This window comes from Lissotriton vulgaris, chromosome 3_1 (assembly GCF_964263255.1).
Source record: "Lissotriton vulgaris chromosome 3_1, aLisVul1.2, whole genome shotgun sequence".
NCBI lineage: Eukaryota > Metazoa > Chordata > Amphibia > Caudata > Salamandridae > Lissotriton > Lissotriton vulgaris.
Genome location: NC_141689.1, coordinates 1,240,896,160 through 1,240,916,109, shown reverse-complemented (window position 1 = coordinate 1,240,916,109; position 19,950 = coordinate 1,240,896,160). Strand labels below are relative to the sequence as shown.

At 58.5% G+C, this 19,950-nt stretch overlaps 1 protein-coding gene across 1 annotated transcript in view; it reads left to right on the top strand.

Moving 5' to 3' along the window:
* The window catches only part of LOC147727724 (uncharacterized), a 170,698-nt gene that overhangs the window by 37,706 nt on the left and 113,042 nt on the right, over positions 1-19,950 (top strand). Inside the window, exon 3 of the mRNA XM_086963676.1 lies at positions 17,126-17,215. Coding sequence (XP_086819802.1) covers positions 17,126-17,215 — 90 coding nt within the window. The remainder of the gene's footprint in view (positions 1-17,125; positions 17,216-19,950) is intronic.

Here is a 19,950-nt window from a genome sequence, read left to right as displayed (position 1 = left end):
ACTGACACAGCCACCACACAGCTCCACCGACGCAGCCACCACACAGCTCCACCGATGCAGCCACCACACAGCTCCACCTACACAGCTCCATCGATGCACCCACCACACAGATCCACTGATAAACCCACCACACAGCTCCACCGAGGCACCCACCACACAGCTCCACCGATGCACCCACCACACAGCTCCACCGATGCACCCACCACACAGCTCCACAGATGCACCCACCACACAGCTCCACCGAGACACCCACCACACAGCTCCACAGATGCACCCACCACACAGCTCCACCGAGGCACCCACCACACAGCTCCACCGAGGCACCCTCCACACAGCTCCACCTACACAGCTCCACCGATGCACCCACCACACAGCTCCACCGATGCACCCACCACGCAGCTCCACCGAGGCACCCACCATACAGCTCCACCGAGGCACCCACCACACAGCTCCACCGAGGCACCCACCACACAGCTCCACTGATGCACCCACCACACAGCTCCACTGATGCACCCACCACACAGCTCAACCTACACAGCTCCACCGATGCACCCACCACCCAGCTCCACCAATGCACCAACTAAGCTCCAACGATGCACCCACCACACAGCTCCACCGAGGAACCCACCACACAGCTCCACCGAGGCACCCACCACACAGCTCCACCGAGGCACCCACCACACAGCTCCACCGAGGCACCCACCACACAGCTTCACCGATGCAGCCACCACACAGCTCCACCGATGCAGCCACCACACAGCTCCACCGATGCACCAACCAACCAGCTCCACCGATGCCCCACCACACAGCTTCACAAATGCACCCACCACATAGCTCAACAGATGCACCCACCACACAGCTCCACAGATGCACCCACCACACAGCTCCACCGATGCACCCACCACACAGCTCCACCGATGCACCCACCACACAGCTCCACCGATGCACCCACCACACAGCTCCACCGATGCACCCATCACACAGCTCCACCGAGGCACCCACCATACAGCTCCACCGAGGCACCCACCACACAGCTCCACTGATGCACCCACCACACAGCTCCACTGATGCACCCACCACACAGCTCCACCTACACAGCTCCATCGATGCACCCACCACACAGCTCCACCGATGCACCCACTACACAGCTCCACCGATGCACCCACTACCCAGCTCCACCGAGGCACCCACCACACAGCTCCACCGAGGCACCCACCACACAGCTCCACCGAGGCACCCACCACACAGCTCCACCGAGGCACCCACCACACAGCTCCACCGAGGCACCCACCACACAGCTTCACCGATGCAGCCACCACACAGCTCCACCGATGCAGCCACCACACAGCTCCACCGACACAGCTCCACCGATGCACCAACCAACCAGCTCCACCGATGCCCCACCACACAGCTTCACAAATGCACCCACCACATAGCTCAACAGATGCACCCACCACCACCACCGATGCACCCACCACACAGCTCCACCGATGCACCCACCACACAGCTCCACCGATGCACCCACCACACAGCTCCACCGATGCACCCACCACACAGCTCCACCGATGCACCCACCACACAGCTCCACCGATGCAGCCACCACACAGCTCCACCGATGCAGCCACCACACAGCTCCACTGATGCAGCCACCACACTCCTCCACTGACACAGCCACCACACAGCTCCACCGACGCAGCCACCACACAGCTCCACCGATGCAGCCACCACACAGCTCCACCTACACAGCTCCATCGATGCACCCACCACACAGATCCACTGATAAACCCACCACACAGCTCCACCGAGGCACCCACCACACAGCTCCACCGATGCACCCACCACACAGCTCCACCGATGCACCCACCACACAGCTCCACAGATGCACCCACCACACAGCTCCACCGAGACACCCACCACACAGCTCCACAGATGCACCCACCACACAGCTCCACCGAGGCACCCACCACACAGCTCCACCGAGGCACCCTCCACACAGCTCCACCTACACAGCTCCACCGATGCACCCACCACACAGCTCCACCGATGCACCCACCACGCAGCTCCACCGAGGCACCCACCATACAGCTCCACCGAGGCACCCACCACACAGCTCCACCGAGGCACCCACCACACAGCTCCACCGAGGCACCCACCACACAGCTCCACTGATGCACCCACCACACAGCTCCACTGATGCACCCACCACACAGCTCAACCTACACAGCTCCACCGATGCACCCACCACCCAGCTCCACCAATGCACCAACTAAGCTCCAACGATGCACCCACCACACAGCTCCACCGAGGAACCCACCACACAGCTCCACCGAGGCACCCACCACACAGCTCCACCGAGGCACCCACCACACAGCTCCACCGAGGCACCCACCACACAGCTTCACCGATGCAGCCACCACACAGCTCCACCGATGCAGCCACCACACAGCTCCACCGATGCACCAACCAACCAGCTCCACCGATGCCCCACCACACAGCTTCACAAATGCACCCACCACATAGCTCAACAGATGCACCCACCACACAGCTCCACAGATGCACCCACCACACAGCTCCACCGATGCACCCACCACACAGCTCCACCGATGCAGCCACCACACAGCTCCACCGATGCAGCCATCACACAGCTCCACCGACGCAGCCACCACACTGCTCCACCGACGCAGCCACCACACTGCTCCACCGACGCAGCCACCACACAGCTCCACCGACGCAGCCACCACACAGCTCCACCGACGCAGCCACCACACAGCTCCACCGACGCAGCCACCACACAGCTCCACCGATGCACCCACCACACAGCTCCACCGATGCACCCACCACACAGCTCCACAGATGCACCCACCACACAGCTCCACCGAGACACCCATCACACAGCTCCACAGATGCACCCACCACACAGCTCCACCGAGGCACCCACCACACAGCTCCACCGAGGCACCCTCCACACAGCTCCACCGATGCACCCACCACACAGCTCCACCGATGCACCCACCACACAGCTCCACCGAGGCACCCACCATACAGCTCCACCGAGGCACCCACCATATAGCTCCACTGAGGCACCCACCACACAGCTCCGCTGAGGCACCCACCACGCAGCTCTGCCGAGGCACCTACCACACAGCTTCGCCGATGCACCCACCACACAGCTCCACCGATGCACCAACTAAGCTCCACCGATGCACCCACCACACAGCTCCACCAATGCACCCACTAAGCTCCACCGATGCACCCACCACACAGCTCCACCGATGCACCCACCACACAGCTCCACCGATGCAGCCACCACACAGCTCCACCGATGCAGCCACCACACAGCTCCACCGATGCAGCCACCACACAGCTCCACCGACGCAGCCACCACACAGCTCCACCGACGCAGCCACCACACAGCTCCACCGATGCAGCCACCACACTGCTCCACCGATGCACCCAGCTCCACCGATGCACCCACCACACAGTTCAACCGATGCACCCTCCACACAGCTCCACCGATGCACCCACCACACAGCTCCACCTACACAGCTCCACTGATGCACCCACCACACAGATCCACTGATGCACCCACCACACAGCTCCGCCGAGGCACCCACCACACAGCTCCACCGATGCACCCACCACACAGCTCCACCGATGCACCCACCACACAGCTCCACAGATGCACCCACTACACAGCTCCACCGAGACACCCACCACACAGCTCCACAGATGCACCCACCACACAGCTCCACCAAGGCACCCGCCACACAGATCCACCGATGCACCCACCACACAGCTCCACCGATGAACCCACCACACAGCTCCACCGATGCACCCACCACACAGCTCCACCGAGGCACCCACCACACAGCTCCACCGATGCAGCCACCACACAGCTCCACTGATGCAGCCACCACACAGCTCCACCGACACAGCTCCACCGATGCGCCCACCACACAGCTCCACCGATGCACCCACCACACAGCTCCACCGATGCACCCACCACACAGCTCCACCGATGCACCCACCACACAGCTCCACCGACGCACCCACCACACATCTCCACAGAGGCACCCACCACACAGTTCCACCGAGGCACCGACCACACAGCTCCACCTACACAGCTCCACCGATGCACCCACCACACAGCTCCACCGATGCACCCACCACACAGCTCCACCGATGCACCCACCACACAGCTCCACCGATGCACCCACCACACAGCTCCACCGATGCACCCACCACACAGCTCCACAGATGCACCCACCACACAGCCCCACAGATGCACCCACCACACAGCACCACAGACGCACCCACCACACAGCTCCACAGACGCACCCACCACACAGCTCAACTGATGCAACCACCACACAGCTCCACCGACACAGCTCCACCGATGCACCCACCACACAACTCCACCGAGGCACCCACCACACAGCTCCAGCGATGCAGCCACCACACAGCTCCTCCAATACAGCTCCACCGATGCACCCACCACACAGCTCCACAGATGCCCCCACCACACAGCTCCACCGATGCAGCCACCACACAGCTCCACCGACACAGCTCCACCGATGCGCCCACCACACAGCTCCACCGATGCACCAACCACACAGCTCCACCGACCCACCCACACAGCTCCACCTACACAGCTCCACCGATGCACCCACCACACAGCTCCACCGATGCACCCACCACACAGCTCCACCGATGCACCCACCACACAGCTCCACCGATGCACCCACCACACAGCTCCACAGATGCACCCACCACACAGCCCCACAGATGCACCCACCACACAGCTCCCAAGATGCAACCACCACACAGCTCCACAGACGCACCCACCACACAGCTCAACTGATGCAACCACCACACAGCTCCACCGACACAGCTCCACCGATGCACCCACCACACAGCTCCACCGAGGCACCCACCACACAACTCCACCGAGGCACCCACCACACAGCTCCAGCGATGCAGCCACCACACAGCTCTACCAACACAGCTCCACCGATGCACCCACCACACAGCTCCACAGATGCCCCCACCACACAGCTTCACCGATGCAGCCACCACACAGCTCCACCGACACAGCTCCACCGATGCGCCCACCACACAGCTCCACCGATGCACCCACCACACAGCTCCACCGATGCACCCACCACACAGCTCCACCGACGCACCCACCACACAGCTCCACCGACGCACCCACCACACAGTTCCACCGAGGCACCTACCACACAGCTCTACCTACACAGCTCCACCGATGCACCCACCACACAGCTCCACCGATGCACCCAACACACAGCTCCACCGATGCACCCACCACACAGCTCCACCGATGCACCCACCACACAGCTCCACCGATGCACCCAACACACAGCTCCACCGATGCACCCACCACACAGCTCCACCGATGCACCCACCACACAGCTCCACCGATGCACCCACCACACAGCTCCACAGATGCACCCACCACACAGCTCCACAGATGCACCCACCACACAGCTCCACAGATGCACCCACCACACAGCTCCACAGACGCACCCACCACACAGCTCAACTGATGCAACCACCACTCAGCTCCACCGACGCACCCACCACACAGCTCCACCGACGCACCCACCACACAGTTCCACCGAGGCACCCACCACACAGCTCTACCTACACAGCTCCACCGATGCACCCACCACACAGCTCCACCGATGCACCCAACACACAGCTCCACCGATGCACCCACCACACAGCTCCACCGATGCACCCACCACACAGCTCCACCGATGCACCCACCACACAGCTCCACTGATGCACCCAACACACAGCTCCACCGATGCACCCACCACACAGCTCCACCGATGCACCCACCACACAGCTCCACCGATGCACCCACCACACAGCTCCACCGATGCACCCACCACACAGCTCCACAGATGCACCCACCACACAGCTCCACAGATGCACCCACCACACAGCTCCACAGATGCACCCACCACACAGCTCCACAGACGCACCCACCACACAGCTCAACTGATGCAACCACCACTCAGCTCCACCGACACAGCTCCACCGATGCACCCACCACACAGCTCCACCGAGGCACCCACCACACAACTCCAACGAGGCACCCACCACACAGCTCCAGCGATGCAGCCACCACACAGCTCTACCAACACAGCTCCACCGATGCCCCCACCACACAGCTCCACAGATGCCCCCACCACACAGCTCCACCGATGCACCCACCACACAGCTCCACCGATGCACCCACCACACAGCTCCACCGATGCACCCATCACACAGCTCCACCGAGGCACCCACCATACAGCTCCACCGAGGCACCCACCACACAGCTCCACTGATGCACCCACCACACAGCTCCACTGATGCACCCACCACACAGCTCCACTGATGCACCCACCACACAGCTCCACCACACAGCTCCACCGATGCACCCACCACACAGCTCCACCGATGCACCCACCACACAGCTCCACCGAGGCACCCACCATACAGCTCCACCGAGGCACCAACCACACAGCTCCACTGATGCACCCACCACACCGCTCCACTGATGCACCCACCACACAGCTCCACCTACACAGCTCCATCGATGCACCCACCACACAGCTCCACCGATGCACCCACTACCCAGCTCCACCGAGGCACCCACCACACAGCTCCACCGAGGCACCCACCACACAGCTCCACCGAGGCACCCACCACACAGCTCCACCGAGGCACCCACCACACAGCTTCACCGATGCAGCCACCACACAGCTCCACCGATGCAGCCACCACACAGCTCCACCGATGCACCAACCAACCAGCTCCACCGATGCCCCACCATACAGCTTCACAAATGCACCCACCACATAGCTCAACAGATGCACCCACCACCACCACCGATGCACCCACCACACAGCTCCACCGATGCACCCACCACACACCTCCACCGATGCACCCATCACACAGCTCCACCGATGCACCCACCACACAGCTCCACCGATGTACCCACCACACAGCTCCACCGATGCACCCACCACACAGCTCCACCGATGCAGCCACCACACAGCTCCACTGATGCAGCCACCACACTGCTCCACCGACACAGCCACCACACAGCTCCTCAGACGCAGCCACCACACAGCTCCACCGATGCAGCCACCACACAGCTCCACCTACACAGCTCCACCGATGCACCCACCACACAGATCCACTGATAAACCCACCACACAGCTCCACCGAGGCACCCACCACACAGCTCCACCGATGCACCCACCACACAGCTCCACCGATGCACCCACCACACAGCTCCACAGATGCACCCACCACACAGCTCCACCGAGACACCCACCACACAGCTCCACAGATGCACCCACCACACAGCTCCACCGAGGCACCCTCCACACAGCTCCACCTACACAGCTCCACCGATGCACCCACCACACAGCTCCACCGATGCACCCACCACGCAGCTCCACCGAGGCACCCACCATACAGCTCCACCGAGGCACCCACCACACAGCTCCACCGAGGCACCCACCACACAGCTCCACTGATGCACCCACCACACAGCTCCACTGATGCACCCACCACACAGCTCCACTGATGCACCCACCACACAGCTCCACCTACACAGCTCCACCGATGCACCCACCACCCAGCTCCACCAATGCACCAACTAAGCTCCAACGATGCACCCACCACACAGCTCCACCGAGGCACCCACCACACAGCTCCACCGGGGCACCCACCACACAGCTCCACCGAGGCACCCACCACACAGCTCCACCGAGGCACCCACCACACAGCTTCACCGATGCAGCCACCACACAGCTCCACCGATGCAGCCACCACACAGCTCCACCGATGCACCAACCAACCAGCTCCACCGATGCCCCACCACACAGCTTCACAAATGCACCCACCACATAGCTCAACAGATGCACCCACCACACAGCTCCACAGATGCACCCACCACACAGCTCCACCGATGCAGCCACCACACAGCTCCACCGATGCAGCCACCACACAGCTCCACCGATGCAGCCACCACACAGCTCCACCGATGCAGCCATCACACAGCTCCACCGACGCAGCCACCACACAGCTCCACCGACGCAGCCACCACACAGCTCCACCGACGCAGCCACCACACAGCTCCACCGACGCAGCCACCACACAGCTCCACCGATGCACCCACCACACAGCTCCACAGATGCACCCACCACACAGCTCCACCGAGACACCCATCACACAGCTCCACAGATGCACCCACCACACAGCTCCACCGAGGCACCCACCACACAGCTCCACCGAGGTACCCTCCACACAGCTCCACCGATGCACCCACCACACAGCTCCACCGATGCACCCACCACACAGCTCCACCGAGGCACCCACCACACAGCTCCACCGAGGCACCCACCATACAGCTCCACCGAGGCACCCACCATACAGCTCCACCGAGGCACCCACCACACAGCTCCGCTGAGGCACCCACCACACAGCTCTGCCGAGGCACCTACCACACAGCTTCGCCGATGCACCCACCACACAGCTCCACCGATGCACCAACTAAGCTCCACCGATGCACCCACCACACAGCTCCACCAATGCACCCACTAAGCTCCACCGATGCACCCACCACACAGCTCCACCGATGCACCCACCACACAGCTCCACCGATGCAGCCACCACACAGCTCCACCGATGCAGCCACCACACAGCTCCACCGATGCAGCCACCACACAGCTCCACCGACGCAGCCACCACACAGCTCCACCGACGCAGCCACCACACAGCTCCACCGACGCAGCCACCACACAGCTCCACCGATGCAGCCACCACACAGCTCCACCGATGCACCCAGCTCCACCGATGCACCCACCACACAGTTCCACCGATGCACCCTCCACACAGCTCCACCGATGCACCCACCACACAGCTCCACCTACACAGCTCCACTGATGCACCCACCACACAGATCCACTGATGCACTCACCACACAGCTCCGCCGAGGCACCCACCACACAGCTCCACCGATGCACCCACCACACAGCACCACCGATGCACCCACCACACAGCTCCACAGATGCACCCACTACACAGCTCCACCGAGACACCCACCACACAGCTCCACAGATGCACCCACCACACAGCTCCACCGAGGCACCAACCACACAGCTCCACCGAGGCACCCTCCACACAGCTCCACCGAGGCACCCTCCACACAGCTCCACCTACACAGCTCCACGGATGCACCCACCACACCTCCACCGATACACCCACCACACAGCTCCACCGAGGCACCCACCATACAGCTCCACCGAGGCACCCACCACACAGCTCCACCGAGGCACCCACCACACAGCTCCACCAAGGCACCCACCACACACCTCCACAGATACACCCACCACACAGCTCCACAGATACACCCACCACACAGCTCCGCTGAGGCACCCTCCACACAGCTCCGCCGAGGCACCCACCACACAGCTCCGCCGAGGCACCCACCACACAGCTCCGCCGAGGCACCCACCACACAGCTCCGCCGAGGCACCCACCACACTGCTCCACCGATGCACCCACCACACTGCTCCACCGATGCTCCAACTAAGCTCCACCAATGCACCCACCAAACAGCTCCACCGATGCACACACCACTCAACGCAACCACCGCCTCACTCAGCGCAACCACAGCATCACTCAGCACCACCACAGCATCACTCAGCACCACCACAGCATCACTCAGCACCACCACAGCATCACTCAGCACCACCACAGCATCACTCAGCACCACCACAGCATCACTCAGCACCACCACAGCATCACTCAGCACCACCACAGCATCACTCAGCACCACACAGCTCCACTGATGCACCCACCACACCGCTCCACTGATGCACCCACCACACAGCTCCACCTACACAGCTCCATCGATGCACCCACCACACTGCTCCACCGATGCACTCACTACCCAGCTCCACCGAGGCACCCACCACACAGCTCCACCGAGGCACCCACCACACAGCTCCACCGAGGCACCCACCACACAGCTCCACCGAGGCACCCACCACACAGCTCCACCGATGCAGCCACCACACAGCTCCACCGATGCAGCCACCACACAGCTCCACCGACACAGCTCCACCGATGCACCAACCAACCAGCTCCACCGATGCCCCACCATACAGCTTCACAAATGCACCCACCACATAGCTCAACAGATGCACCCACCACCACCACTAATGCACCCACCACACAGCTCCACCGATGCACCCACCACACACCTCCACCGATGCACCCATCACACAGCTCCACCGATGCACCCACCACACAGCTCCACCGATGCACCCACCACACAGCTCCACCGATGCACCCACCACACAGCTCCACCGATGCAGCCACCACACAGCTCCACTGATGCAGCCACCACACTGCTCCACCGACACAGCCACCACACAGCTCCTCAGACGCAGCCACCACACAGCTCCACCGATGCAGCCACCACACAGCTCCACCTACACAGCTCCACCGATGCACCCACCACACAGATCCACTGATAAACCCACCACACAGCTCCACCGAGGCACCCACCACACAGCTCCACCGATGCACCCACCACACAGCTCCACAGATGCACCCACCACACAGCTCCACCGAGACACCCATCACACAGCTCCACAGATGCACCCACCACACAGCTCCACCGAGGCACCCACCATACAGCTCCACCGAGGCACCCACCATACAGCTCCACCGAGGCACCCACCACACAGCTCCGCTGAGGCACCCACCACACAGCTCTGCCGAGGCACCTACCACACAGCTTCGCCGATGCACCCACCACACAGCTCCACCGATGCACCAACTAAGCTCCACCGATGCACCCACCACACAGCTCCACCAATGCACCCACTAAGCTCCACCGATGCACCCACCACACAGCTCCACCGATGCACCCACCACACAGCTCCACCGATGCAGCCACCACACAGCTCCACCGATGCAGCCACCACACAGCTCCACCGATGCAGCCACCACACAGCTCCACCGATGCAGCCACCACACAGCTCCACCGACGCAGCCACCACACAGCTCCACCGACGCAGCCACCACACAGCTCCACCGATGCAGCCACCACACAGCTCCACCGATGCACCCAGCTCCACCGATGCACCCACCACACAGTTCCACCGATGCACCCTCCACACAGCTCCACCGATGCACCCACCACACAGCTCCACCTACACAGCTCCACTGATGCACCCACCACACAGATCCACTGATGCACTCACCACACAGCTCCACCGATGCACCCACCACACAGCACCACCAATGCACCCACCACACAGCTCCACAGATGCACCCACTACACAGCTCCACCGAGACACCCACCACACAGCTCCACAGATGCACCCACCACACAGCTCCACCGAGGCACCAACCACACAGCTCCACCGAGGCACCCTCCACACAGCTCCACCGAGGCACCCTCCACACAGCTCCACCTACACAGCTCCACGGATGCACCCACCACACCTCCACCGATACACCCACCACACAGCTCCACCGAGGCACCCACCATACAGCTCCACCGAGGCACCCACCACACAGCTCCACCGAGGCACCCACCACACAGCTCCACCGATGCACCCACCACACAGCTCCACCAAGGCACCCACCACACACCTCCACAGATACACCCACCACACAGCTCCACAGATACACCCACCACACAGCTCCGCTGAGGCACCCTCCACACAGCTCCGCCGAGGCACCCACCACACAGCTCCGCCGAGGCACCCACCACACAGCTCCGCCGAGGCACCCACCACACAGCTCCGCCGAGGCACCCACCACACTGCTCCACCGATGCACCCACCACACTGCTCCACCGATGCTCCAACTAAGCTCCACCAATGCACCCACCAAACAGCTCCACCGATGCACACACCACTCAACGCAACCACCGCCTCACTCAGCGCAACCACAGCATCACTCAGCACCACCACAGCATCACTCAGCACCACCACAGCATCACTCAGCACCACCACAGCATCACTCAGCACCACCACAGCATCACTCAGCACCACCACAGCATCACTCAGCACCACACAGCTCCACTGATGCACCCACCACACCGCTCCACTGATGCACCCACCACACAGCTCCACCTACACAGCTCCATCGATGCACCCACCACACTGCTCCACCGATGCACCCACTACCCAGCTCCACCGAGGCACCCACCACACAGCTCCACCGAGGCACCCACCACACAGCTCCACCGAGGCACCCACCACACAGCTCCACCGAGGCACCCACCACACAGCTTCACCGATGCAGCCACCACACAGCTCCACCGATGCAGCCACCACACAGCTCCACCGACACAGCTCCACCGATGCACCAACCAACCAGCTCCACCGATGCCCCACCATACAGCTTCACAAATGCACCCACCACATAGCTCAACAGATGCACCCACCACCACCACTGATGCACCCACCACACAGCTCCACCGATGCACCCACCACACACCTCCACCGATGCACCCATCACACAGCTCCACCGATGCACCCACCACACAGCTCCACCGATGCACCCACCACACAGCTCCACCGATGCACCCACCACACAGCTCCACCGATGCAGCCACCACACAGCTCCACTGATGCAGCCACCACACTGCTCCACCGACACAGCCACCACACAGCTCCTCAGACGCAGCCACCACACAGCTCCACCGATGCAGCCACCACACAGCTCCACCTACACAGCTCCACCGATGCACCCACCACACAGATCCACTGATAAACCCACCACACAGCTCCACCGAGGCACCCACCACACAGCTCCACCGATGCACCCACCACACAGCTCCACAGATGCACCCACCACACAGCTCCACCGAGACACCCATCACACAGCTCCACAGATGCACCCACCACACAGCTCCACCGAGGCACCCACCACACAGCTCCACCGAGGCACCCTCCACACAGCTCCACCGATGCACCCACCACACAGCTCCACCGATGCACCCACCACACAGCTCCACCGAGGCACCCACCACACAGCTCCACCGAGGCACCCACCATACAGCTCCACCGAGGCACCCACCACACAGCTCTGCTGAGGCACCCACCACACAGCTCTGCCGAGGCACCTACCACACAGCTTTGCCGATGCACCCACCACACAGCTCCACCGATGCACCAACTAAGCTCCACCGATGCACCCACCACACAGCTCCACCAATGCACCCACTAAGCTCCACCGATGCACCCACCACACAGCTCCACCGATGCACCCACCACACAGCTCCACCGATGCAGCCACCACACAGCTCCACCGATGCAGCCACCACACAGCTCCACCGATGCAGCCACCACACAGCTCCACCGATGCAGCCACCACACAGCTCCACCGACGCAGCCACCACACAGCTCCACCGATGCAGCCACCACACAGCTCCACCTACACAGCTCCACCGATGCACCCACCACACAGATCCACTGATAAACCCACCACACAGCTCCACCGAGGCACCCACCACACAGCTCCACCGATGCACCCACCACACAGCTCCACCGATGCACCCACCACACAGCTCCACAGATGCACCCACCACACAGCTCCACCGAGACACCCACCACACAGCTCCACAGATGCACCCACCACACAGCTCCACCGAGGCACCCTCCACACAGCTCCACCTACACAGCTCCACCGATGCACCCACCACACAGCTCCACCGATGCACCCACCACGCAGCTCCACCGAGGCACCCACCATACAGCTCCACCGAGGCACCCACCACACAGCTCCACCGAGGCACCCACCACACAGCTCCACTGATGCACCCACCACACAGCTCCACTGATGCACCCACCACACAGCTCCACTGATGCACCCACCACACAGCTCCACCTACACAGCTCCACCGATGCACCCACCACCCAGCTCCACCAATGCACCAACTAAGCTCCAACGATGCACCCACCACACAGCTCCACCGAGGCACCCACCACACAGCTCCACCGAGGCACCCACCACATAGCTCCACCGAGGCACCCACCACACAGCTCCACCGAGGCACCCACCACACAGCTTCACCGATGCAGCCACCACACAGCTCCACCGATGCAGCCACCACACAGCTCCACCGATGCACCAACCAACCAGCTCCACTGATGCCCCACCACACAGCTTCACAAATGCACCCACCACATAGCTCAACAGATGCACCCACCACACAGCTCCACAGATGCACCCACCACACAGCTCCACCGATGCAGCCACCACACAGCTCCACCGATGCAGCCACCACACAGCTCCACCGATGCAGCCATCACACAGCTCCACCGACGCAGCCACCACACTGCTCCACCGACGCAGCCACCACACAGCTCCACCAACGCAGCCACCACACAGCTCCACCGACGCAGCCACCACACAGCTCCACCGATGCACCCACCACACAGCTCCACAGATGCACCCACCACACAGCTCCACCGAGACACCCATCACACAGCTCCACAGATGCACCCACCACACAGCTCCACCGAGGCACCCACCACACAGCTCCACCGAGGCACCCTCCACACAGCTCCACCGATGCACCCAGCTCCACCGATGCACCCACCACACAGTTCCACCGATGCACCCTCCACACAGCTCCACCGATGCACCCACCACACAGCTCCACCTACACAGCTCCACTGATGCACCCACCACACAGATCCACTGATGCACTCACCACACAGCTCCGCCGAGGCACCCACCACACAGCTCCACCGATGCACCCACCACACAGCACCACCGATGCACCCACCACACAGCTCCACAGATGCACCCACTACACAGCTCCACCGAGACACCCACCACACAGCTCCACAGATGCACCCACCACACAGCTCCACCGAGGCACCAACCACACAGCTCCACCGAGGCACCCTCCACACAGCTCCACCGAGGCACCCTCCACACAGCTCCACCTACACAGCTCCACGGATGCACCCACCACACCTCCACCGATACACCCACCACACAGCTCCACCGAGGCACCCACCATACAGCTCCACCGAGGCACCCACCACACAGCTCCACCGAGGCACCCACCACACAGCTCCACCGATGCATCCACCACACAGCTCCACCAAGGCACCCACCACACACCTCCACAGATACACCCACCACACAGCTCCACAGATACACCCACCACACAGCTCCGCTGAGGCACCCTCCACACAGCTCCGCCGAGGCACCCACCACACAGCTCCGCCGAGGCACCCACCACACAGCTCCGCCGAGGCACCCACCACACAGCTCCGCCGAGGCACCCACCACACTGCTCCACCGATGCACCCACCACACTGCTCCACCGATGCTCCAACTAAGCTCCACCAATGCACCCACCAAACAGCTCCACCGATGCACACACCACTCAACGCAACCACCGCCTCACTCAGCGCAACCACAGCATCACTCAGCGCAACCACAGCATCACTCAGCACCACCACAGCATCACTCAGCACCACCACAGCATCACTCAGCACCACCACAGCATCACTCAGCACCACCACAGCATCACTCAGCACCACCACAGCATCACTCAGCACCACCACAGCATCACTCAGCACCACCACAGCATCACTCAGTGCAACCACAGCATCACTGGTTCAAATATGTTTTCAATGTTTCAAGCTGTTTTCAAGTTTTCACGCTTTATTACAAATCACAAAAAGATGTTAATATTTCACTTCTGTTCATGGATTTTCGTCACAATAAAAACACTAAACATAATCTTCACAAATGTTATTTACAAAAGTTTAAGCTATTGCCATTACAAATTAAATAAATTATTTAAGTATTAATTATTTAAAAAAATTAAAAGCCATTGTTATTTGTAATATCAATACACAAAGTCACGTAAATACAAAACATGATGCATTACAAATGCTTTAGGTGTCACATTTGCGAAAGTTATAACTATTGGCATTGTAAGTGACAAAGCTATTAATTTAGCTATTAAAAAAAACACATAAATAAAAAAAAATTATTTATAACACCAATAGCTCAAACTTTCCTAATGCGAGCCCTATTGCATTTCCAATGCTTGTTCCTCTTTTCTTCCACTTAGGGTGCTCACAGGGCCAGTCGCCGGTCCGGAGTATGCGGAAAGGAAAAGACAAAGACTTTGTTTCAGTCGGGTGTCCCCATATATACAGTGAGCAAGGGTAGGGTAGTGAGGAGTCACACGGTGCCCAAAACAAAAATAAACAAAAGAGTAACCAGGTACTTCGTGTCAGTAGTGCTGAGGAAAGGGAGTGACTGGGTTTCTACGGTGGGGCTACGGTGGTTTAAAACCCTTCCTTCCCGCCCAACCCGAGATAAGCGCCCGTACCTGAGTGAGCCACGCTTCTCCTGAAGCGTGGCTGGGCGATACGCCGTGTCGTTGGCCTCCTGGCTCCGGTAGACGTTGGCTTGGATCTTCTACGGCGGCTTCCTCTTTCGGTTTTCTCCCCTCGTTCAGTTCGCAGCCTCTTCGGACTCCTCCGGGTGTAGGACACACCTTCCTTTACTCACCTCCTGGTTTTACCGGCTCTGCCTCCGTGACGTCATTCCAGGGGGCCGGGCCTTTTGTAAACTTGGCCCAGTTAAAGAAGCAGGGGTCCAGTTTCTTCGTCAAGGCGGAAGAGAGGTGTCTCCGCTCTGTTCCAATTTTTGGGTTGCTCTGGGGAGAGAGGGGAGATTGGTATATATTTTGGCTTCATAGTTAGAGCGTTTCCCTTCTCGGTTCCTGACTGGTCCCCCTCGTCACATATGTGTATACAAGCCAGATACATTATCCAGTAAAAAGCAGAGCCAATCATTGGGCAAAAAGCGAAGACAAATAAAATATTGCCTTAGCCGAGGTGAGTAGCACTGATAGGAAATTGGGTAATTTTTAGTTTAAAGATTTTCAAACCCCACACATAATGACGTCGGGTTTTTTCTCACCCAGAAAAACATGTACATAATGACAATTTTCTTTTCATATAGAAAGTTGGGAATTCTGGAAATACCAGTGATGTGTAACCCACAGATTGTTTTATTTTGTTTCTTTGATCAACAGGATCTCCGTTACACAATTCAGATGCTGTTTTGAGGAAGGAACAAGGGTTTGAATCCACTGTACTGGATCATCACTCTGCAGACGCAGAAGGTAGCATCGCATCTTTTAATGCAGTAATGTGTGCCCCTAAACGGTTTCATTTCTGAGATACGATTTTGACTGTTCTATTTATCAGGTCACAAAAATGACATATTTTGGTGCACTCTTTTTTGGTCTCTCTGTGAAGCAGGATGAGAATGGGTCTTATTCCACTGGAATTATCCTAAAATAATTTGAACTTTACCATGGATGCAAACTGTCTGTTGTTTTAGTTAACTTCTATATTTAACTTCATATTACCGATCTGTCTTTACGTGGTCGGAAACTTGTAAATTAAACTAAGTTGACACCTCTGCTTTCCTAGTCTGTCCCTGGTTGCCTGAATCAGAACATAAATACTTTGATGTGTACACACAAAAAATGAGTAACTCAAATCTTGATAATGTTTTCCCCATAAAATGGCACACATGCACTCTCACCAGATTCTCTGGTACCCAATGTAGCAAAATAAATAAGTAGTAATCATCTTTATTGCTCAGTTAATTAAAACCATTGCAATTGTTAGCAAATAAAACCATTAATTAAATGCAATTAGTGTATAAAATAAGAATAACTTCGTATAAAAAGTAGTAATTTATACAGGAATTTGTGCTTGTTTCGGGCTGAGCGTAGAAAAAAATAAGGTGAGGCATTTATATAACGCCTTGCTTTTTAGCCTTTGGGAGGCGGTCCAATACTCATTCGAGTGATTGATCACTTGTCAATGTCCGTTTGGGTTTCGCTTCGTAACGTGGCGTCAGCTTGTTTCTTCCCTCTATCTTTTTTGTTTCTTTTCTGCTTTCTCCAAGAATTTGACAACGTGGCTTGCTAGCTGGATATTCGTCCCGTCAAAGCAGGCCTTTACCGCCTGCCGGCGTGTTCTTATTCCCAGCCTGTTGAGGTGCTGTTTTAGATGGTATCTGCGTTCTGAGTCCAGTCCTTTGCAGGTACATAGTAGATGCACGATGTCTTCTTTTTCCTTCCCACAGACTCGGCAGTTGGTTGTTTCTTGGGGCCTTTTCTATGGAGGGCGAGGGTTTTGTACGGGAAGTTGGCCCAGCCGTAGTCGTAGGAACTTCTCCTTTATGCGCCTGGTGAAGCCAACTCCTAGATAGCTTTGGCAGAGACTGCTTGTGTAGCTTTGGATAACTGTCCAGCCATGGGCCCGGGCTGCTAGACTTGGTTTGTCCTCAATTAGCGACATAGATCTGACTGATTTATTAACTAACTGTTTAAAGGTATTGTGAGATCCACCGATCTTCCAGGCTTCTTGTAGGCACAAGGAGTTTACGGAGTGCTTGAGATATATCGCAGCCGCACTGTTGCTCTTACTTTCCATCTCTTTCCATAGATGATGGTTTAGGCTTATGGCATCTCCTCTCTGGATCTTGTGCCATCTTTTGGCGTAGGCACCCATTCGCTCAAATGTTTGGTTTCTCAGGCCAAATTCCAGCCTAATTTGTGCCTGAGAGGTGTAATTGGGCAGGCTGAAAATTATTCTCATGGCCTTCGCGATTGTGCTACTCAGTTGCTGGGCGTCCCTTCCTCGTAGGCATTCGCTACCATAGGTTAGGGCTGGTGTTCGTTTTGCCTGAAGTACTTGAAGCAGGGGGTGAAGCTTCGCCCAACTACTTTTGTTTTGAGGCTCCTCAGTGTGATCCCTACGCTGATACCCCTCCGTTTTAATGCTTCCTTTTGCTGGTGGAATGAGCCCTTCCTGTCGAGGATTACCCCCAAGTACCTGTACTCCTCCACTGTTTCCAGTCTGGTCCCTCCCATGTGCCAGTTAAATCCTGCTGACGGTGTTTTTGCGTTGATCCTCATTGTTTTGGTTTTTAATAGGTTGATGCTTAAGCTGTTTTCTGTAGAGTACTTATACGTGGTGGTGATCAGATGTTGTAGCCCTATCGATGTTCTACTGAGTAGGACAATATCATCAGCATACATTAAGTTAGAAAGAGTGAGGCCGCCTATGCTAGGAGCATGAGAGTTAGTTTCGTCCAGCTGCTGGGCAAGGTCAGACAAAAAGATGTTAAATAATGTTGGCGCTAGACGCAGCCTTGTTTTAGACCTTTCGTGGTCTTTATTTTCCTTGAGAGGAGGTCACCCGGCCCTAGCTTGACTTGGACCCATGTGTCCGTGTGTAATAAGATCAGCTGTGTGAGAAGGCCTGATGGAATGTTCCTTTTTTCCAGCTTTGACCATAGTAAGTTTCTGTTGACGGTGTCAAACACTGAAGTGAAATCGATGAAGCATACGTACAGGGGTAGATTTGCTGCTTTTGTGGCATCGATGAGGAGTGAGAGAGCTAACATGTTTGATGTTGTACCCAGTTGTTTGCGGAATCCAGTCTGGGTGATAGAAATTACTGCATTTTCTTCCGTCCAATCCAGGAGATCCTCTAGTAGGAGACCGGCATTGTATTTAGCTTCATTATCGATTAATGCTATTAGTCTGTAATTATTTGGGTCCTTAACATTGCCCTTATTGTGTATTGGTGCTAATATAGAGCCTTTCCATGACGCTGGGATTGTTGCTGTGTCTGATATCTGTTTGAAGAGTGGCGCTAGAGCCGCTGCCCAGTAATCCGGGTTTTGCCTATACAGTATTGGGGGAATCCCATTGGGGCCTGGCGCCCCCTCCGCTTTCCCTTTCGCAATCCTGCTTATTATTTGTTTTTTAGTTGGTTCGAATGAATTACTGGCCTATTGTGTTGGCCGTGCTGGGCATTTTTTTTCCTTATCTAA